General features: G+C 34.2%; 2 protein-coding genes across 20 annotated transcripts in view; one reads left to right on the forward strand and one right to left on the reverse strand.

The window, feature by feature from the left end:
- Positions 1 to 1,351: 1,351 nt before the first annotated feature.
- On the reverse strand, positions 1,352 to 12,133 carry brms1la (BRMS1 like transcriptional repressor a). Of its 7 annotated transcripts, none has more exons than XM_005158647.5 (11): positions 11,627 to 12,087; positions 10,596 to 10,686; positions 8,894 to 9,021; positions 6,839 to 6,918; positions 6,541 to 6,637; positions 6,373 to 6,462; positions 5,880 to 5,944; positions 5,754 to 5,793; positions 4,526 to 4,539; positions 2,265 to 2,391; positions 1,352 to 2,172 (listed from the first exon to the last, which is right to left on the reverse strand). In XM_005158647.5, exons 1-10 carry the CDS (start codon positions 11,760 to 11,762, stop codon positions 2,296 to 2,298), a joined length of 837 nt encoding a protein of 278 aa, XP_005158704.1. In that variant the 5' UTR covers positions 11,763 to 12,087; the 3' UTR covers positions 1,352 to 2,172; positions 2,265 to 2,295. The 7 variants fall into 7 exon arrangements, 4 of the variants coding, with proteins under 4 accessions (XP_005158704.1, XP_021322912.1, NP_001025273.1 ...); XM_021467237.2 differs by having other exon boundaries at positions 5,880 to 5,917; positions 6,358 to 6,462; XR_012392846.1 differs by lacking the exon at positions 4,526 to 4,539 and having other exon boundaries at positions 5,880 to 5,962; positions 6,380 to 6,462.
- A 3,116-nt stretch (positions 12,134 to 15,249) lies between these two features.
- Positions 15,250 to 23,642, forward strand: part of ralgapa1 (Ral GTPase activating protein catalytic subunit alpha 1) — a 156,473-nt gene continuing 148,080 nt past the window's right edge. For all 13 annotated transcript variants that reach the window (XM_073928219.1, XM_073928226.1, XM_073928224.1 and 10 more), the window contains exon 1: positions 15,250 to 15,581. In XM_073928219.1, coding sequence (XP_073784320.1) covers positions 15,476 to 15,581 — 106 coding nt within the window. In that variant the 5' untranslated portion in view covers positions 15,250 to 15,475. The remainder of the gene's footprint in view (positions 15,582 to 23,642) is intronic.

Here is a 23,642-nt window from a genome sequence, read left to right on the forward strand (position 1 = left end):
ATTACCTGTCTAAGAGAAATACTTCAGCAGTGGTGTAATTCTACCTCCAGCGTGCAAAAATATCTCCAATATTGCTTCGGGATTTTAAAAAGTTTTGGTCCAGCATTTGTTTTTGCCGCCGTTACTCATGTCCAGGGGCATGTGACAGTTTAGGCAACTTATCAGAATTATGGGAATTGAATTATTCTGCACAAGCTATAATGACTTTCACCTTGATAGTTTAACGTTGATGTATACCTGACCGTTGAGCCGTCTGACAAAAAAGTGTCCTTCTGGATCAAATCAGCAGGATGCCCGTCTTGATCTTTCACTTACTTTAAAGACATACCGACAACGCTTACAGCGACATCTGTAATCTAGTTATTTGCCTTAATTGACAATAATATAATTAAAGTGTTTAAGTGAAGCGCTTGTAAGAATTTCCTGTGATTTTGGGTGACTTTAACTGCTGTTTAGCAGTTTCACTTTCACCCATGAACATTTCATTCATGCCCCTGTGACAAACTGGAGTATTAGATGCAAATAAGGGGTAAGGACTGGCGGGAGTGTTATGGGATTTAATAAAGCACGCCAAATAGAAAGAAAAAAACTTCTGCATTTCACGATGTGTGTGCGGTCCTTTACTGACAGCCGCGACAGCAGTAAATCTTGTTGGAAAATATGGCGAAAAGTCCTGCATGACGGGAATAGTTTGATTGCGGTGTTTACTTCATTAATGCCACTAATATCTGCATACTTCACTTCTTTATTCTATTTCTGTTTAGTTCAGTTATGACTTTAGTCGGATTAAGGTGATAAAAAAAATAATAAAATTATTTGCTGTTCGGAGTTTATGTAGGCCTACATACATGTTATTGAACATAATTTGTTTTCATCACCAATTATCATAGTAGAACAGTTTCTCAAGCAGTTTGTGATGCATTTTGGAAACAGGAGATAAGCCCCTGGTATAATGCGCCACCTTGCTTGAGAAAACCGTTCTCAAAGACTTATTATTTGGCTAGCACACATATTCAAATAAGCCATTTTAATCTAGATTAATTCCGAGATTACAGTGAGATTAATCTAGATTAAAAATTTGAATCTATGCTTACATATAAAAAATTACATATAAATACATTTAGATAATTTACTTTAATTAATACTATTGGAATGTGGAGAGTCTTTCAACCAGCACAGCAAAAAGTGTTTCTGAAGACAATCACCTACTGCACCTTTAAGTGGATAATGTTAGTGGACTAATGTGTGGAATTGTGAATGAGGGTTCAGGGAGCGATTTTAAATCTATTTTTAGTTTTTCTATTTTCTGATTTGACATATACTGAATTTAGTCAACAAAGACAACACAACGTAATATTATAATGCTGTATTTGAATGTTTGTTCAACATAAATTCATAAGAAACTGAAGGAAAACAATTCAAAAGGACAGAATTCTTTAAAATATGAATAAACCAAGTAAACAATAAACAGGCACAGGACAAAAAAAAAAAACAACAGGTGGTGCAACAACACCAATGAGCAGAACTGAAATGCACATTACAATGAATCATATAAAGATTTAACGACATTTATGACTGTAAACAGCAGCGAGATCACATCTCAGAGCGCAATAGACAGCTTTTTGAAAACCTAAGACTCTGAGAATCTGTGATAACATCTTGTTTATTCACTCCTAAAAATACTTCATTTATCTGTATACCATACAAGATGTAGCACAAGCCGTTTGAAGGACATCATGACTGTAATTTGTACCTGAACACAGTGATGAGGCAGAAATGTAAAAAAGTAGCCAGACAAGGCAATACAAATAACTACACATCAGAATTACATTGAAGCACCGCTAAATAGACTTTACAAGGAAAATGAGCTCAATGATCATTCCTCCTGCAATCATAACACATTTTTGAACTTGTTCGGTGTAATAATCTCACTCAAAAACAAAATGCTGAATATACAACAAAATAATACAACACCAATGTTTGTTTTAAACATCAAAAAGTATTTAAATCATGATATACTGTACATAAAATGGCACTATTAAACATTTCAGACTTCAGGCATGTTTTACGGTGTATTTGCCTTTCTGAAGCTGCGAGACGTAAAGTTTTGATTTGCTCCCATCGACTCGTTTAAACCAGACTTCATCGTGATTGATTGTGGTTATTACAGCGCTGCGTAACAGAGAAGACAGCAGAAAAAATAACTCACAAAAGAGCTGCAGAATAATCAATATGAGCCTGGTGTCTGCGTGAAGATCCCTCACCTCGTAGGATACTCGTCTTTCTTGTCGATAGTTATAGCTTGTCCACGGCTGTACCATTCTCCATCATAAAACAAGCGTCCGTCCTCTGAGCGGGCGTTGTGTTGGAGTTTATCAATCTTTGAAGAGGCTAAAACAAATTATGCAAATGTTTATTGTCGCTAATAAACTAAATTATTATCCTTTATAGGTTAATTATTTTGTTTTAGGACTCAATAGTTTTACATTCATCCGAGGTCAACACTTTAAAGAGATAGTTCACCCAAAAATGTAAATTTACACACCCTCAAGTGGTTCCAAAACTTTGTACTATGGAAGTCATTGGTTACAGCACAGCCGTCTTCAGAATATTTCTTTTGTGTTTAACAGAAAAAAGAAACTCTGAAACAAGTAAAGGGTGAATGACAGAATTTTCAATTTTGAGTGAACTATCCCTTTAATTGTCCTTTAATACAGTGCATCCTGAAAGCATTGATAGCGCTTCACTTTTTCCACATTTTTTTGTTACAGCCTTATTCCACAATGGATTGAATTCTTTTATTTCCCTAAATTGAGCTCAGGAACATTCTGTTTCCACTGATCATTCTTAAGAGGTTTCAGCAGCTTAATTGGAGTTCACTTGGGGTCAATTCAGTTGATTGGACATGATTTGAAAAGGCATACACCTGTCTATATAAGTCCCAGGGTTTACAGTGCATGTCAAAGCTCAAACCAAACATGAAGACAAAGGAATTGTTTGTAGACCTCCAAGACAGGATTGTCTCGAGGCACAAGGCTGGGGAAGGTTACAGAAAAGTTTCTGCTGCTCTGAAAGTTCCAATGAGCAGTGGCCTCCATCATCCGTAAGTGGAAGATGTTTAAACCACCAGGACTCTTCCTAGAGCTGGCCGGCCATCTAAGTTAAGTGATCGGGGGAGAAGAGCCTTAGTCAGGGAGGTAATCAATAACCTGATGGTCACTCTGTCTGAGCTCCAGCGTTCTTCTGTGGAGAGAGAAAAACCTTGCAGAAGGACAACCATCTGTGCAGCAATCCCAAAATATCAATGGAGTGGCTTCACAGCAACTCTGTGAATGTCCTTGATTGGCCTAGCCAGAGCCCAGATCTAAATCCTATTGAACATCTCTGGGGAGATCTGAAAATGTCTGTACACCGTCACTTCCCATCCAACTGATAGAGCTTGAGAGGTACTGCAAAGAGGAATGAGCAAAAATTCCCAAAGACAGGTGTGCCAAGCTTGTGGCATCATATTCAAAAAGACTTGAGGCTGTAATTGCTGCCAAAGGTGCATCAACAAAGTATTGAGCAAAGGCTGTGAATACTGATGTACATGTGATTTTTCAGGTTTTTATTTTTTAATAAATTAGCAACAATTAAAAAAAAATCTTTTTTCACATTGTGTCAGAATTTTGAGGAAATAAATCACTTAAATCCATTTTGGAATAAAGCTGTAACATAAAAAAAAAAATGTGCGCACGAGTGATCCTCTCACCCGCTTTCATTTGCTTGCGCAAACACGTTTTTTTTTTGTCAGTCATGCAGCTTCTCGATTCTAAGATCACATTTGCGCGCATATTGGGCCATCCTTATTGTCGAATCTTGCTTTTAAGAAAACTACAATTTAAAAATTATTTTTAACCAGCACAAAGTGGCTAGTGGGAATGTCTGTCTAACCCGCCACAGCTGAAATCTACCTGCATTTGGCAGGTTTTAATGTCAAGCCCTGATTAAGACTCAACATTGCATATCCTGCGATGTGACTATTGCAAATGCAAACATTGCATATGCATATAAATATATAGTGAATGTGCAGCCCTACTTTATGGACTCAACAGTCGCAGCTTTCAGCAAAAGGGCAGGAGCTATTAGCCACTAAACTTGGACCCGATTATTTATTTTGGTTTGTGCAAGCAAAATCACAGATTAACTGTGTTCTTCCTACTTCTTGAAGTGTCTAACATCTGCTTTGGTCAGCTTTCATTTCCTGCTCCTTCCATTGTGCATGTATTACTAGTCCCAGCATTCGACTTGACAACAACTTGGCAAACACTAGTCCTCTTTGTGTTCAAGACCATACAGCATTGTGAAGTTCTTTAATGCAGACTCATTTTTTTAGAGCTCTCGATGTTTCATCATTTCAATTTGTTGTTGTTTGTTTTTAACTCAAATTTGAGCTGGCACATTCAACATCTCTCAGAAGTCAGAAATTAAGCACAACATTCAACCATTAAAATGTATTTTTCAATTAAGGACTATGAGTACATACCCGTAATTGGACATCTGAAAAAAAAAATAATTGCTTTACTATTTTTCGGACTCATAAACTCATGAATAACAGTTCAATTTAAGCATTAGAAATCAGGGGTGTAAGGGATCACGGTTGATCTGTGATTTGTACAGATCACAACCCACGGTTTGGAACACAGGTGACTCTCGGATTAGGCTAATTCATATTTTTGTTACTTGTAGATTAATCCTAAATTTGTACCCATCGCCTCTTGTGTCATTCAAATCACACGTATGAAACCATTTAGGCTTTTCTGTAAAATAAAATGATGACGGAAGAAGTCGTAGAGGGTCATTTGGGATGTGGTGGGTTTCTTAGGTAATTAAAGGTGTTTTCTGTCACTACATGTTTAGCCTACATTAATGCATTCAGAGTTGGCTGCACGATTAAACATAAAAAGATCGAGATTTCAACACCAACCAAACATGCATTATAAATGATGATGGTGATTTGCAAATGTTTTATAATCCTTCGAATCGCTGCATTCAAATCTGTGCTTGAAAAACACGAAAATGTTTAATGACATTAAATCTTTATTCTTTTGAGTTAGTTATTAATATAAAGTCAAATCACACAGAAGTACTGGGATAACAGTTTATAGTTTAGATAAAACCACGAATGTTTATGGTAAAGATTAAAATCACCATCATATGCATTTATTTTGACACTCGAAATGGAAGTTGTAGGCAGCAACTAAATTATTTAACCAATAGGTGGCGACAACCAGACATCAAAAATATGCCACTGAATCAATCTTCAAAAATGATCCACCTATCAGTCAAACATGAAGTATAATAAGTGAATGACTGAATCATTTATTGAAAATGAGACTAAAAATATATTTTGATTATGCAAATAATAATGTTAGATTTCTATATTTAGCGTTATCAGCAACAGTAGGAGTAACAGTGAATTTTTCTTCAGCTGATTATTTCTTCATTTTATTTTAAATAAAATTACAGGTTCTAAGTTCTGTGTTAAACTAAAAGTGTCTTGCAGTACTGTTTTTGTAATAAATGCAAAGCAAATGATCTGAAAAATGATATGTGAATAAATAAACATTATGTGATCCGAACCGTGAGATTTGTGATCCGTTACACCACTATTAGAAATACGACTGTGACTAAATAGCTGACACAACATACACTGGTGGATTAACCATAACACAAACAAAAAAATATGAATAGAGTAATGAATATGATCTTACCATCAGTCTTTACTCTGTGAGGTCCTAATGTTGCCATGGCCTACAAGATATTAGCGTTCTGCATTACTTACATTATAATCAAAAGCATATTCACATATAAAAAGTAGAGATTTTGATAGTCTTAACCTTTCTAATAGCAGTCCAGTCTTCCAGTATATCCAGGTCTTGCAGCATGTAAACAATATATGGGCATGATCATGTTAAGAAACCTACAAAGTATACTGATATTCAAGCAAAATGAACATTGAGCCCTGACTTAAACCCAATTAAGCATCTCAGGAGAGACCCAAAAATGGCTGTCTACTAATGTTTACCATCCAACCAGACAAAACTGGAGAGGATCTGCAAGGAGGAATGGCAGAGGATCCTCAAATCCAGGTGATATAAACTTGTTGCATCTTTTTCAGTTAGACTCAGGGCTGTATTAAATCAAAAGGGTGCTTCTACTAAATACTGAGCAAAGGGTCTGAATACTGAGGACTATGTGATATTGGGTGCTCTTTGTACATTAGTGAGGAAAAACAAGAAGTTAAATGATTTTAGCAAATGGCTGCACATATAACAAAGAGTAAAAAAGTTAAGGTGGTCTGAATACTTTCTGTACCCACTGAAAGGATATCTGATACAACAACAGGCTTTTTCTTTTTGTCTGGACTGAAGGGATCTTTCTTCTTGTTTTTTCTTGATTGTAACTCATCATTCCAGAGCTCTGTATGGGAAATATGAAAATGCAGCATAAATAAGAGATAAATAAAAACATTATTTGTGATGGTGTATCAACAAATACCTGAGGTAATATCTATACTATGCCGATCTTCCTCCAAACGTCTGATCTTCTCCTCTAATTCAGTCTGAACTGTGTCAAATAATAGAAGTTTCTCACTCTGGAAGATTGAAAAAAAAAATGATTAAATTGGACTGACTTGCATTGTTTAATCTTTAAGGTGAATTTAAATGTTAAAAGTGACAAATGGCTTTTAGAGGTATGCTACAACAGCTTGAAGCAATATCAACACTTCAGTGTGTATGGCTTTTAAACACGCACCATTGTTTCGGTAATAGTGGATTAAATCTGTATATCTCACCTCCCAGTGCTGGAACGCTGCTTGGGTTTCACAGTCATATTTATTCTTCACTGACTCCAAACACAACTCCCTGTAGATACCTGAGCACATATTCAACCATGAGATGATGCACTTTCATTCCCTTTCACTTTAACACTGTTAAAGAGTTTATAAACGTTATGTGATTTTTATCTCTTTGTTAATGTTTAATAACTTGTTTAAATTAAAGTTGAATTTTAGTTGTTACAACCCCTTTTTGTCTAGTGGAGTGGGGGTTGCACTGAGGAATTGGTTATGAAAAAAACTAATTGTGTTACAAAGTAAGGATGGTCAACAAGAATAAGTGAAGAAATAAATTATTTATTTACAAAAAGTGAGGGTGAATCAGTGAGTGAGGTATTTGCAATATATACAATGTCAAGACAATAAACAACGAAATGTTAAAAAGACTGGCTATGGGTGGCGCTGAAGAAAAGAACCAAACAGTCTTACTAATATTCACAACAAATCCCCTCTAATCTAATCTATTAAACAAAAGATATGAAAAAGAAATCTTCAACGACTATGATGTCCTATCTATTCTACACTAACAATTAAACTGAAAATACATGGGTTGGTACACACCCTCCTTACCTGGGCCCGGTTTTTCAAAAGTAATCCACTAGGATTTTGCATAACGGATTGGATCAAATCTTGAAAACGGGTTTTCAAAAGAAAAAATGGATTACATAATCAGATGAGATCACGACATCCAATATTGGTTTTGATCCAGATCAAACATTTAGTGTGGGTTTTTCAGACCTTTTTGTAGGATTTGGATCACTTTGATCCAAAAAATCTGGATTAAACTGATCCCATTAGAAGGGTGGATTCAGCGTGGATTTCATGCTCAAAATGTAATGAAAACTTACAAAATGTATCAAATAATACTATATTTGGATCATGCAGTATCTTACAAGATACCCTATTTATTCAAAAGGTTTTAATTGTATTTGTTCATTCGTCAGGCTACAGTGATTAGGTAGGCTTTAACGTATTCAGCCTTTCAGTATAGGCCTACTGCAAAGTAGAGAGTTTGGCCTCATAAAATAATCCCCAAACAGCTGTCAAAATTGACCAAAAACAATACATTTTATTCTGTCACTAATTGATATATATATATTCATCACAATGGAAAATATTTTTATTTTTAGAATATTTATTAGTGATGCATGCAATAATTATAGAATAACAAAAAAAAAAAGCAAAGAATGGCAATGACTGATTTTTGAAATCACTTTCAACAATTGCAAAAAGAGACTGAAAGGGCAGAAGCACAGCTTCGTCTGGCAGAGGAACAACTGACTCTGATCAAACTGCAGCAAACAAAAGCCAGATTTAAGATCCGCCTCCTAAAGGCTACGCCTAGACAAGCTGGTCTCTCCACATCAGATGAGGAAGTCTGAAATTATTGTGGAGGTTTTGACATGGTCTTTTTAATTCAATGCATCAACTTTTGAAAATTGTTATAAATATCCTCAATGTACAGTGTTTGTGTTGTAGGTCTCAGATGAGCAGACTGCTGGAAAAGGATGTTTTTTCTTTATTTTTTTTTAAATGTGTGCGTTTTCATTTCAAATAAAAATAAAGTTATATTGACCCCACACTGGCTATTCTACTTGTTGCTCTTCACATATCTATAGTTCTACATTGTGATTTCCTATCCTGTTAGAGCACTGGTAATCCAGATTTAGTGATCCTGAAAAGTTCCTATCCAGATCAGATTGATCTAATCCCATGTTGCTTTGAAAAACTGGCTCAAAAAGTAAGCTGGATTACATGATCATGGATCGCAAAAACAGGATTACTAAATCCGGATCAATTTTATACGGATTAAACCTTTTGAAAAACCAGGCCCTGATGTATCTAGACCGTGGGTGCTCAACCCTGTTCCTGGAGATCTACCTTCCTGCAGATTTCAGCTGCAACCCTAATCAAACACCTGGACAGGAACATTTCTGTTTTGTTTTGACCACAGAGTTTGTTTTGAACAAAGACTTAAATGCAGACCATGTATAGTTTGCACATCATACTGACCTGCAACTTTAGTTCTAATCTGCATGTTCTCCTGAAGGGTAGCAAGAGGTTCCAGGTACTCTGCTGCCTTTCCTGACATCACTTCCTGTAGTTTGGCATCGACTTGATTCAGTCTCTCTTTATATAACCTAATAAATGCATAAAAAAAACTATTTGGGCAAAGTGAAAATGTACATGTAAGCTAAATGCAACGCCTGCACAGATTGATATATTTAATAGTAACCACAGAATGTAATTATTTATAATGACAGCAGAAACATGGGAACACATTATACCACCAGTAGGGCTGGGCGATTAGGCCTAAAATCAAAATCTCGATTAATTGAACATTTTATCTCGATTATGGTTAATAAACGATTATTTTATTAATTTTGCCCTCATAGTTCTCTGACAAATTTTGTACAGTTAATATGCTCACATATTACAAGTAAGAGATTTCTGAATGAACGGTGCATCACTTGATTTTAAAATAATTGAAGGAAACATACACTAATTATTATTTATGATTATTAATTGATCATCAGACAACACAAATTGGCTGAAACCAAAAGCCACTTTTTTATTTTAAAAATTGAAATTAAATAACTTGCACTTTTGGAAACAATAATTATTAATAATTATTTTAAATGCTTTTCATACTAAAAGTAGAAAATAAGCTGATAATCTCTTCTAAATAAAATAACTTGTATTTCCTGTAAATAATATTTTAAACAGTGCATTTCTTGAATCTTCTGTAAACAAATATTTTAATGTAAATAATATCTTTAATGTAATAGAAAATATGCCGTCTCAAGGCATCTGGCGCTGGTATGCGATAGCAAGAAGGCTGCACCGGATCAAACCTGTGCGTTCGACGCAGAAGTATAAATCAGACTTAACAGAGCGAGGTCACGTGACTCCACATGCTGTAAGGAAAGTAATTGAAATAACTGACCTGGAAAAATTAGATCGATTACAGGTTCTGAATGTCAACTTCGATTACTTTTGGATTAATTGCCCAGCCCTAACTACCAGTTACATTTATTGGTGATTGATCATAAAACACATGTTCTTTTAACATCTTTTCCATTCACATTTTTTTTATTTTTAATTATTTCAAGGGCTTATTCTAAAGCAGGGATGCCCAAACTTTTCTTATGAAGGACCAAAAACAAACTTGATTGAGGCTTTTGGGCCGAAGGTAAATAAAGTTTTCATGGCTAATTTACTAATTTTTTTAATGATGTTTAAAAATGACTATAAAACACTGCTTTATATTTACTAATACAGTATTATTTGACATTTTATAATAAACTTAATACAGTAAAAACAAAACAATCTCATTCATAACAGATTTAGACTGATTGTTGCTTTGATTTGCTCGCTGATGTCTTCAGCATAGTCTATCTGTCGAGTGACAGTATTTATATTGGAAACAAATCTGATTTATTTACAACATTAAATTGAAACATTTAATTTCAGTCTTTTTTGTAGCGCAGCAATAAAACACAAAAAGGTTTATGTCAAATTAGATATGATGATCTCTGTGTTAAAAGTATTTGACCCAACCCTCTCTATCAGTCTCTGCTCTTAGAAGGGATGGCGGGCCAAATCAAAGGTCACAACTTTGGCCTGCGGGCCCTACTTTGGGCATCTCTGCTTTAAAGGTATGTCATTTTAATATTTCCCTGTCTGAAAAACTAAATATGAGCATAAAACACACTGGTCTTTGAGGTCAGTGAACTGTTTTTCTAGATTGGTCATCTCATCAATGCATTCCATCCTTCTCCTTTCACAGTCTTCGTCGTCCATTTCTGTAATTAGACAGACATTAAATCTTTTAACAGAGCAAATATTTAAAGAAAGTTTAAGTAGTAAATGAATCTGATACATGTTAAAGGGACAGTTCACCAAAAAATGAAAGTGTCACTATTTACCCTCCCTCTATGGGGTATATGCACACAGACTTTTAATTTCAGTCAGCCAGCCCTAGGGCTTCTGATTAATTGTTATCCCATACAAAATGGCCACGTATATGATCTGATTTCTTAAAAAACAGTGAACTTCACTGCCTGATTGAGATACAATATAAAGTGGGTATCAGATCAAACAAGAAAAACTGCATTAAATTAATTTTTTCCATGAATTGTCTTTAAAATATGGAAATTTATTTTACCCCAGTATTTTTAATGGAGCTTCTGAGCTAACCTGTAAATTAATTGTCTTATGTTTCTTTTTTTTCTTGCTTTAATAATCAAATGGATGATTAAGTCTATTTAACTGATTATATTTGAATTACATTACAACATTGAAGCTGTATAGGGAACCTTATGAAATTGAAAACCGTCACATAAAGCTTTAACCGGACATTCATCATTGGCTTAAAAAAGTAGCTGTGCATATGGCCCATTAGTTTCAAAATGATGAGCTTTTTTCTTCTGTTGAACACAAAAGAAGATATTTTGAAGAATGCTGAAACCATTGACATCCATAGTGGAAAAAGCAGATACTATGGAAGTCAATGATAACAGTTTTAATTAAAATGTCTTCTTTGGTGTTCAACAGAAGACAGAAACTCAAAAGTGTAAACAAGTAAAAGGTGAGTGAATAAGTTTGGGTGAACTATCCCTTTAAGAGGGCTGTCAACTGACTTGCAATCAATGTCAGACGAGAACAATCATCATTATATTTCAATTCTCATCAATGTTAATTAAATTTTTTTTTTTTACATATAATACAAAATGTGGTTCATACCTGAACTTTCTCCATCCTCAGAGACAGAAGAGCTCTCCGTGTCTTCATCTTCTGAGCTGCTTCCCTCTTGCTCTGCAAAATCCACCTCCATTTCTTCATGGTTGCTTTCTTTCTTTTCTCTCGAGTGCACTGGCATACCGTCTTGTTAAACGAAGATTACTGAGAAATCTACTTATTTTACTTCTAACCTTCAAATCAGTATCTTTAACGAGATGTGTTTGCTAACTTGATGGCACGGCTAAAAATAAAACAGGCACATAAACATCTACATGTATCATGCTAACGAACGTTCAAACTCTGCGTATGACCAGTATTTGTCGTTAAGTGTATATAGGATGAAAATAAAACGGGAAGTTCTAGCTTATAAAATCGCTTTAACCTATTTTAATAATCGGTAAAAAAAAAAAAAAGCTTTGTTTTTCTTCAGTAAGCCATGCTACTCGATGGAAAGCTGGGACACTGGCGCGGAATGTGCGCTGTTGTGGAGTTCTGGGGTCTGTAGTTTTCTATGGTGATCCAACGGCGTATGGTTTTGTTGTATTTTGTTAGTTGAAGAACTACAATTCCCCTTCGGCACTCTTTCCGGGCAGAGGGTGTTTACGACTATGAAAACAGGCTGTATGAATCAATCGACGACTTGATTAAATGATTGTGTTTTGAACTTAACTCACTGAACTTATCGATAATTATATATTATTATACAGTTTATTTTAGAACAGAGACCATTTCACTATGAAAAAATCTCAAAAATGAACTTCTGTTTTACAACAGGTTTTTAGTTGTCATGTTTTTTTCCATATTATTAATTTATTATACAGCAAATGGCAAAATAAATATGGTAATTGTTTTATATTGTTTTAATTGAAACACATATCTCATTACTGTTCACTTTTACTTTACAAAATATTAACATTTTTAAATAAATTAGAACTTATGTGTGTAATAAACCTTAAGCTAATCTATACACACAAAACAAATTTTAAATATTAAATGGATTAATAAATATATTCTCAAAAAATTAAAATTACTTTGAAACAAAAGATCCCAATGAAATAAATAATAAAATAAAACCTCAAAATATACAGACAGTATACTAAGAAGACATTTGAATGACCAAAAACAAAAAAGAAAAGGAAAAAGCCAGATTAACCACATACATTAATTTGAAAATAAAAATTTAAACTCAAACTTAAGTGTTGAGAAACCAAGGAACAGAGAGAAAATTATTATTATTATTATTATTATTATTATTATTATTATTATTATTGCTGAGAACAAAAAAACATTAAGAAACATAAAAAAAACAAAAAGAAACACATTACTTTTTATTAAATAATCTAAGTGAACTGATTCGTTGTTTTACTTTACATAAAATATCCATACAATTATTTTCTTTTATTTATTTTATTAAGAAACCATTGTTTGTGAAGATACAACTTCCCAGCATCTTTTGATAAACATTTATACAGTTTTAATTAAGTCAGTTACAATTAAGTCAGAATTATTAGCCCCCTTTGAATTTTTTTTCTTTTTTAAATATTTCCCAAATTATGTTTAACAGAGCAAGAAAATTTTCACAGTACGTCTGATAATATTTTTCTTCTGGAGAAAGTCTTGTTTGTTTTATTTTGTGAAGAATAAAAGCAGTTTATAATTTTGTAAACACCATTTTAAGGACAAAATTATTAGCCCCTTTAAGCTATTTTTTTCTGATAGTCTACAAAACATATCATCGTTATACAATAGCCTGCCTAATTACCCTAACTTGCCTAGTTAACCGAATTCACCTAGTTTAGCCTTTAAATGTCACTGTAAGCTGTATAGAAATGTCTTGAAAAATATCTAGTCAAATATTATTTACTGTCATCATGGCAAAGATAAAATAAATCAGTTATTAGAGATGAGTTATTAAAACTATCATGTTTAGAAATGTGCTGAAAAATCTTTCTCTCCGTTAAACAGAAATTGGGGGGAAATGAATAACCTATACATTGATTTTTATTTGGCCAAAACCAAAAAGTGTTACTGTGCCCCGCTCTCCCCCACCCCATTCTGGACCTTTGTCAGTGAGGAGTGGAACCACCCACACCACCCAAACCCCCTGGCTATGGGCCTGTAAATAATTAAAGAAAATTCTTACAATCACAAACAAGCAGGACCTTTACATTGATCTAAAATGTTGAAAAAAAGGACAAATGGACAGTTTTAATGGCCTTTCTATTAGTACTTATTGTACTAATAGTTAAACAGTAAAGCTGAATAGCACAAAAGTAATTTTTCAAATAAAGTTCCTTTATAAAACAAAGTAAAACAGGGTTGTTGTTTTTTTGTTGAAAATCAACATTTGTGAATTTGAAACTTAATCAACAAAATAAATAGATTAATAACAAAAAAAATTAAAAAATTTATATATATACACAAAAATTATTTTAGTTTTAAAATTTGTACCTTTTTTTTCTTACTAAAAGCTTTCAGATACCGTCGGTGCCAATAGCCTAGTGGTAAATTGCACCGACATATAGCACCACGGTGCTCATGGCGACCTATCTTTCCCCCCTCTCTCTGCTCCTCATGTATTCCTGTCCCAACTCCACTGTCCTATCAAATAAAAAAGATTTAAATATATAGCAAGTGGAAAGGGAAACTTATGTATCCATAATATTTCCAAAATAATTATTCTAATAATCCATGAATCTAACATTTTTCTTAAAAAAATGTGAAAAGAAGGCTGCGAATTCGTGAATTTGTTTGTGAATAAAATATTTTTCATACAAAATAAAAAAGTTATTACTGTAGTTTTCTGATATATCGGTTTTATCTTGTTGCAAATAATACCCTAGTTGAAAGGGGCTGGAAGAAGAAATGTACTGTAATTGCCTATGAAGATAAGCTATTTCAAAATCTTTTTTTGTGTTTTTACATTGAAAAATCCCGGTTCTTCTTCAGATTTACAAAATGAGCATGAACTATCAACATCCATACTTAGCCAAACTACTATTCTCTGGATATATTTAAAGAAGTTCTGTTTTATTGGGAATGCAGTACAGTACTTTTGAGGTAATAGCCAAGTTTTTTCCAGTCTATTAGATCAATAAAGGATGCCCAGTCAAATTTGCCCTTAGGAACAATATACGTTTTATTTTGGAAAATTTGTTGAATATATTTATTATTACATTTTTTTGTCGAATAGGCTAATTCCATTTGAGCTGAGCTCTGACTCTTTAAAAACATTTTCATTAAAACTTAAATGAGATTTTATAAGTTGAATTAGGCCTAAAGGAATTGCTTTTTACATTGCATAAAATTCTTCAAAAGGTAAAGGAAAATTATTACTAGATAAATTGTACATAAGACAAGAAGGTGCCACACTTATCAAAAAATTATTAGAATTAGCCTATATTATATTTCTGTTAAACCACGTGGATATAAACATAGATTGATTTCTATTTCTAATATCACAGTTGTTCCATATAATGCATGTATGTAGTGAAAGATCGTGGGAATAACACGATCGAGAAACATATTTTGGAGCGCGCCTCAGCCCAGATGACGTCTGCCTGCGCGTTGAATGGCTCTGGCATCGATGAAGGTGTTTTTCATGTCGCGTCCTCCGCCATGTTTTCAGATCTTCAGAGAGGTGTGTAGTTCACAAGACACACACACACACAGAGAGGAGGCTGCTTGCTCTTTTCTTTTGTCTGACCTCCTCTGCAAAAATGCACGCCTCACCCCCAAATCCTCACGTCTCCTTACAACCCACAACACCCCTCGAGCCGTAGATCTGACAAGCCCGTCCATGTTTGAGGGAATTAACGGAAGATTATCATTAGCTCTTCAAAACAACTCGGAATGTTCTCCAAAAAGCCTCATGGAGATGTCAGGAAATCGACACAGAAAGTGCTGGACCCCAAGAAGGACGTGCTGACGAGGTTAAAGCATCTGAGGATCGTTATCGGTGAGAAATAACGTTATTTATACTCATTTTAGGAGCCCACTGCTGCCTTACTGGGAGCTAGCATGCTATACTCTGAAGAGATTGAAGGTACCTTCAGTAGTCCATAGGGAGTTTACCAAAAATGTTTTTCTTTTAAAGAGCTTGACAATAACTGACACAGTTGCATTTAAAGGTGTAGACAGATATACATAGAGTTTATATGGTGTTGTGGCTTTATTTTGTATGGGTGAGTGTTTTAGTAGGTGTTGTTTTGATATGACACATGCATTGCTTCAACTGTAACCTCTAAATTTAGAGATTTCAGTTTGTTGATGTTGAATACACGAACAATTTGCATAAATGTTCATTTGCTACAAGGTTTAATAGTTAACCCCAAGTGCAGTTAAATGAATGACATTTTCCTTAAAAAAGATTTTAGCTTGTGTGTTCCATGATGCATGCAATGTATATGTTTACACATTTGGACATAATGCGATACATGGGATAATACAATTGATTGAGGTAAGGTAGGTTTATATTTGCATATTAGTTCAGTGACATGCTCGCTTCATTGTTTACCATGGTACTTTAAATATTCAGGTTGAAATCCTTTGTAAGAATGACTTCAAAACATTAATTAATTCATTTTCTTTTCGGCTTAGTCATTTTATTAATTTGGGGTCGCCACAGCGGAATGAACCGCCAACTTATCCAGCATATGTTTTACGCAGCAGATGCCCTTCCTACCAAATGGTTAACTATGTTTTTACTGTTTTAAATAAAGTCATTTAAAAAATGACTGTTAAAATAATGGCTTACACTGCAGCATTTTTGGTTTACAAAAATAATCAAACAAATCTAATCCTGTTGCACTACTACACATGGAATTGGTTTTATTGTAAAAAACAAAACAAAACAATAAAACATGTTAAATGAGAATTTAAAATATTTTATGGCATACTTAAAAAATAAAGATGATTTAGTATTCAAAACTGTTTTATTTTGATTGTTTGTAAATAAATTGGTCGTACACTACATATTTTCAGATTTTTCATAGTTTATGTATTAATTCTGGTACTTTTACCATAAACCGACATATCAACCATTTGTTAGAGGTTGATATTTTAGAAATTATGGGATGTGTTAAAAAAAATGCATTGATTGTGTTAACTAGCAACATTAGGAGTTAAGATATGCAATCCAAGCATTTTTTTCTTGGTTGGGCAGTTAAAGAAATAATACAATTTTATCATGATTTAAAATGGCATCTTTGAAAATTTTGTCTGCTGGAGAAACTTTTCTAAAAAAAATAAAAAAATAAAAATTTAAATAAAAAAATCTTACACTTACCTTAGGGACAGTATTAAAACCTTGACTTTTCCAAACCATGGTATACTTTGAAAACAGTTATCATCCCATGCCTAGTGCGGTGCAAGTAATACTTTTTAGCCTTCAGGGTATTATGAATTTCATTCAGGTAGGCCTATTATGACATAAAATATCGTATTTCTGACCATTTCTTTTATAATTTGAGTTATGAATTACAGTATCGCAATACTACTTGGTATCATGATACTTTAGCTGGTATAGTACCATAAGATTAAATAAGGGTATTGCGACAAACCTAGTATCTAATATTTTCAGCCAGTTTTTATTGAACTTGCAATGTTGTCAAAAACACAGAAGTTTCAGTTCTTAGTTGTAAAAAAGGGCCTAACTACATGCAAGGTCTTTCAAATATTTTGCTCATCTCCAACTAACACAAACACTTGTAATTGGTTCATGAGATCAGCCAGATCAGGGAGTACCGATCGAGTCATGAAATGTGATTATCGTTCGATGCTGATCTCCTGCCGATCGATCAGAGCATCCCTAATTGATACAGCTTTATTATATATATGTGCTTTATTTTGATATATTAACTGCTTTTGCTGATGCTCCTCAGCACGTTCAGAGAGAGAGAGAGAGAGAGAGAGATGACATATACTGATCTTCCACTCACCACTTTCGAAGGATTTTTCCCGGGTTTTTAATGCTGTTTTTGATTTACATATGCTTTCCCAGCATTCCTCAAGGCCTTCCTTTCTCTATCCTTTAATTTGTTAATTTTTTGACCGCTCATTTTTGGCTGAGGATTTGCATTTTAATGACCAAAGTGGACATGACAGCAAGCTCCATACATCTCCGTTCCTCTTAGTGGACATAAATTATATTTCTGCGTTGCGCTATTTTAATTTTTAAAATGCAGAGTCTTGGTTGTGCGTAAATATCCCCAAACAGTTTCTATATACAAAGTTTACACATACAATTAATGTCAAATGGTTATCTCATTTAATATTTAAACTTTTGCACCTGTCAACTTCATTTGCTTTAATGAATAAGATATTAAATTCTGGTATAAACGAGAACGTTTTCTTCTTGTAAACTGAGGTAAACTGTCAAGTTCACGGCCTGTCAAGCACAATGCAGAAGGAAAAAGATGTTTCTTGGCCGCTGGAGATTAGTTGATGTTTTGGGTGGGGGACAGCAAAGATTTGGTTCTTCAGGACTGGCTTGGGACGTCACTGAATAACAGAAATAAACCAGCACTTCCTTTGGGATTAGTCAAGGAAGTCCGAGGAGGAATCCGTCTCAGGCCAGTTGCCTCTAGATTCCTGAGTTGTTTAGCTTTAAAGCTTCACCGACTTCCTGAATGTCGGACATGAGGATTGTTTATGTAACATTGCAGATTCTTCAGTGAAGGTGCAGTCGGTGTCTGTAGTTAAAGAGTCAGATGTGGTGCGTTAGTCTGCGCTGGAGTTAATGTCCTATCACGACCCTGTTTCCTGAATTGCTCTGTGTGGTGTTATCTGGCTTCCTGGTGCCATTGTGCTAGTCTGCTGGTTGTTTTGAAACTGAGATCTGTGATGTTGCCTTGAATGGCAAGGAAACTGCCTCCTCCAACTCGGTGGAAAAAAAGGATTGTTTAAATGTCAGTTTAGTTGTTTAATAGGAACACTTTTGCACAGCGTCAAGTTCTTCAGAACTGAAAGTTGGAAAGGCGATTTAAAAAAATATATATATATTTCCAACCATGTTGTTCTGTTTGGATGACAGAAAATCTTAAATTTAAATTTTTTAAGGGGAGTAACTGGGAAAAACTGGTGTACAAAGCACATTTTTCTTATGAGGCTGCTTTTATTTGATGAAAATACAATAAAAACAGACAGTAATATTGGGAAATCTTTTCTTTATTTTCTTGTCGGCTTGGTCCCTTTATTAATCCGGGGTCGCCACAGTGGAATGAACCGCCAACTTATCCTGCAAGTTTTTACGCAGCAGATGCCCTTCCAGCCACAACCCATCTCTGGGAAAATATTGGGAAATATTTAGTTTAAATGCATTTTAAAATGTAGTAGTAATTAGGGCTGGGCAAAATGGTAAAAATGCAATCTGGATAATTATTTTCCATATTGAACAATAACAATATATATTAGGATATAAGTTGTTAATGCTTCCAGATTTGAAAGAGTACCCAAACAATGACTGACGCCACAAAAATTTGAGGATCCATTATAGGGGTGTGAACCTATACTGGTCTCATGGTTTGGTTCGGTTACGAATATCATGCCATTGATTGGGTTCAATTCAGTATCTCGCTGCATTAACGATGCTTTCCATACATAATTCGATTTTCACAACACAAGAATTTTTTAAAATTAAAATCTATAAATATATTAATATTATCTTACAGCAGTAAGATATATGAACTGTACCTATAATTTGACCTGCTCAAAGAAAACACTCTTTTTTTTGAATGTATTAAACAAAACTCCAATACATGCACAGAAGACAGCATGAGCATTTATAGCAAACAAACAAACTAATATAAATATTATACCGCTTCCTTTTTGAGTGCTGTCTTACACTCCTATGATTCGTCATTGTCTTCACCCGCTCAAAAAAAGGGGCTGCTTTTGGCTTTAAAAATGAAAGCGTCGTTAACCGATGAGTGACGCGGGAAGAACAGCCGCGGTTACAGTCTATATGCGCATGCTGCGCGGTTATCACAGGTAATCTATAAAAGACACAGTGGAGAAAACTCGCACCACAGCCACTCTTGTGTCTGGATCCACAAGTGTCACTTTAACAGCCGAGAGGAGAGGAAAAGTTTCCTCACAAACAGGCCAGTGGGTCAAATGTCCAAAGTGTGTGAGAGAGGCAGAGATGGATTTTTACAGCATCTCTCCCTAGTAGTGAAAATGCGGCTCGTATGCTTTGCCTTCAGTGTCAATGAAAGACTTTCCAGCAAACTCACTAGCAGTTGAATTGTGCATAATAATCTACCTTTTAAATGGTAGTAGTGCTTTATTTAGTCACCCTCGCCTCCTTCGCCATAGTATTCAACTGCGACCTCGCGCATATAGGAGATAAATGACGTCAGTATGTAATAGCCGGTTATGATCCATCACTGAACCAATATCGAATTATCCCCATCTGCATCGCAGTGCACCGAAGAAACAATTGATTTTGACACCCCAGTCCATTAAATGACATAACATTTTCAGCTCTTATAACAATATAGAATAAAAATGTCCAGAGCTTATTATTGTTATTGACGTAAATTTTATTGTGATTCAATATTATTTTGTTTATCGGCCCAGACCTAGTAGTAATATTGAGAAACATTTAGTTTGAGTGAATTTTAAAATGTAGTTGTAATATTGAGAAATATTTAGTTTAAATGCATTTTAATTTATAGTAGTAATATTGATAAACATTTAGTATAAATGCATTTTAATATATAGTAGTAATATTGATAAACATTTAGTATAAATGCATTTTAATATATAGTAGTAATATTGATAAACATTTAGTATAAATGCATTTATATATATTTAGTAGTAATATTGATAAACATTTAGTATAAATGCATTTTAATATATAGTAGTAATATTGATAAACATTTAGTATAAATGCATTTTAATGTGTAGTTGTAATATTAATAAATATTTAGCTGGAGTGCATTTTTAAATGTAGTTGTAATATTGATAAACATTTAGTTTAAAAGCATTTTAATATGTAGTTGTAATAAAAATATTTAGTTTGAACTCATTTTAAAATCTTGTAATATTGAGAAATGTTTCATTTGAATGCATTTTAAAATGTAGTAGTAATATTGATAAATAATTAGTTTGAATGTATTTGAATATATATTAGTGATATTATTAAATATTTAGTTTAAATACATTTTAAAATCTAGTAATATAAAGAAATATTTGATTTGAATGCATTTTTAAATGCAGTAGTAATATTGGGAAATATTTAATTTGAATATATTTTAATATATAGTAGTAATATTAAAAATATATTTGATTTCAATGCATTTTAAAATGAATTGTAGTTATTTTCAGCATCATTACTCCAGTCTTCAATCAATCTATTATGCTGGTTTTTTATGCGCAATAAAAATTCTAAACGTTTTAAACAGTTGTGCACATTGTTAGTTTATTTTATAATCTATTTTCTTTTATTTAAAAATATCAATTTTGTATCATCATTGTCTTTATAGTAACCTTTTATCATTTTAAGAATCCTTGCTGGGCAATTATTGTTATTAATTTATTCTTACACAGCTGATCACATTTATTATTAATTTGTAAATCTTACAGACTGCAGACTTTTAGCTAGCATAACGTTCTGAATGATGTGAATGACAAAAAAAAAAAGAATATGCCATCTAATAATGGCAAAATATTATATTTACCAAGATATTTTTATTTTCCTTTATTACCAGGCCCCTGTTGATTCCAGCATTACTTTTAAATGCATATCATAAACTGGTTGTACTTTTCTATTATATTTGGTCTGTAAAGTGCTTCTAAACAGTCACATATTAAACACTGCCCCAGATCAGTGCACAACAGTTTTTTTTTGCGCATTGGCTGACCAGAGGAAGTCAAGTGTAGCCTAAATAAACGGATGGGTGTGTTTGCAGAGAAACAGCTCTCATAGAAAGCACACAGTACTGTTAAACAACTACCTGTTACACAATGGCAACTGTGCGAACTGTCTTTTAATGTGAATATAAGCTGTACTTAGTTTAAACTGCAGCCTGCAGAAGTCCTACTCAGCTAGCCTTTCTGTGCACCAGATCAATTGCAGTCTTTAGCATGGAGGGCTTCAGAGTTGCTGATGTGACCGACAGTCATATTTTATGTGAAGTCAATCACTAAATGGCCTCCCTCAACAGATTGCAGTGCACTCAGTAACTCGTGAACTACCCCAGATCTTAAAGTTGATTCATGCTGATGACATCACTGTTGGATAGAATACTCCTAGGGTTCGAGATTTAAGCAAACAGACCCTTTAGTGCTAAGCCATTAAACTTTGTCATGTAAGTTGTTCTGCAGTATTTATATTATAATTACATAGAATGTTTCTGAGTTTACGTATTTTGCGATCGGGCGTCACGGGGGCAGTGGGTAGCACGATCGCCTCACAGTAAGAAGGTTACTGGTTCGAGCCTCGGTTGGGTAAGTTGGCAATTCTGTGTGGAGTTAGCACGTTCTCCCTGTGTTCGCGTGGGTTTCCACCGGGTGTTCTGGTTTCCTCCATAAGTTCAAAGACGTGGTAACGGGGAAATGGGTAAGCTAAATTGTTCGTAGTGTATGTGTGTAAAAGAGTGTGTATGGGTTTTTCCCAGTTAATGGTTGCAGCTGGAAGGGCATCTTCTGCTTAAAACATATGCTGGATAAGTTGGTGGTTCATTCCGCTGTGCCGATCTGAGATTAATAAAGGGACTAAGCAAAAAAGAAAATGAATGAATGAATATCGGATGGTTTAGAAAAAGCTTTATTATTAGGTACTTTTTACGCTAGTAAATATTAGTTTATAAATGGACAAGTTTCGTTATGGTTATGTCTGGCATTCATTAGGGCCTGTACTAGCCAAGGCGATGGTTGGCCGTAGGGTTTTGTCAGTCCGTCAGTAGTTGTTTTGGTGGGTTCCACATGTTGCTTCTCGTTGAGTTAACGTCTGAGCTTATTGGCCTGATTTAGCATGTAGAATCGGTGTTGGTCGTTGGCTAAATAAAGAGCACTCTTACTGGTTATTATTAACCATTGAATAAATGCGAGCGTGACGTGGTGAAGTGATGTATAAGTAAACAATTCAAGCGAAGAAGGGTCACATTGTAATTTTGCTACATTTTTCTTGTTCTGTTTCTCTTTGTGGAAGGAGAAAACAGATACTGCCCCCTGCGGAAAGACACATCGTCTTGTGTAGGCTAGGCGCAGAATGCAACTGTTATTTCAGTTGGCTTTTGTCCATTTGGTGTGTTCACATGCAGCATTTTGGCCCAGACGTGATCCAACCAAGGCAAATTTTTTGCTAGTTGTGTCGCGTCAGCTTGGTGTGTCCTGGCACTTAGAGGTGGGAATCTTTAGTGACTTTACGATCCAATCTGATTCAGAGAGTCATTAGATTTTTCACATTCCAACGTTTTTTCTTTGGCTGTACAAAAACATTTTTCCAACTTTACATATTATTCATAAAGCTTGCACTGGACGATAACAACGAGCTTGCGCTGTGTGTATGACGACTCAAGGTTTCGTGCTGAGGCATTGCAGGAATTTGAACAGTGGATGAGAAGGGCAGCGCCATGCCACATGTTTAAAAATTTTACATTTGTCTGTCGTTATCTAAATTAAGCAAATTCGGCAGCATACAGTTGAAATCAGAGTTATTAAAGCCCCTTTGAATTTTATTTTATTTTTTTCCTTTTTTAAATGTTTCCTAAATTATGTTTACCAGAGCAAGGACATTTTCACAGTGTGTTTGATAATATTTTTTCTTCTGGAGAAAGTCTTATTTGTTTTATTTGGGCTAGAATAAAAGCAGTTTTTAAAAAAAATTTTAAATCCCATTTTAAGGTCAAAATTATTAGCCCCTTTAGGCTATAATTTTTTTGATAGTCTACAGAACAAACCATCACTAAACAAAATAAGTTGCCTAATTACCCTAACCTGCCTAGTTAACCTAATTAACCTAGTTAAGCCTTTAAATATCACTTTAAGCTGTATAGAAGTGTTTTGAAAAATA

Source organism: Danio rerio, chromosome 17 (assembly GCF_049306965.1).
Source record: "Danio rerio strain Tuebingen ecotype United States chromosome 17, GRCz12tu, whole genome shotgun sequence".
NCBI lineage: Eukaryota > Metazoa > Chordata > Actinopteri > Cypriniformes > Danionidae > Danio > Danio rerio.

What these genes read in the sequence shown, in the direction of transcription:
- brms1la (NM_001030102.2), bottom strand. Translation starts at nt 11,762, where the DNA reads ATGCCAGTGCACTCGAGAGAAAAGAAAGAAAGCAACCATGAAGAAATG. An exon ending in TTCACTGACCTCAAAGACCA is followed by an intron (nt 9,022 to 10,595) that starts GTGTGTTTTATG and finishes TGCATTTATTAG; the next exon opens with GTTATATAAAGAGAGACTGA. An exon ending in ACTGGACTGCTATTAGAAAG is followed by an intron (nt 5,794 to 5,879) that starts GTTAAGACTATC and finishes AATATCTTGTAG; the next exon opens with GCCATGGCAACATTAGGACC.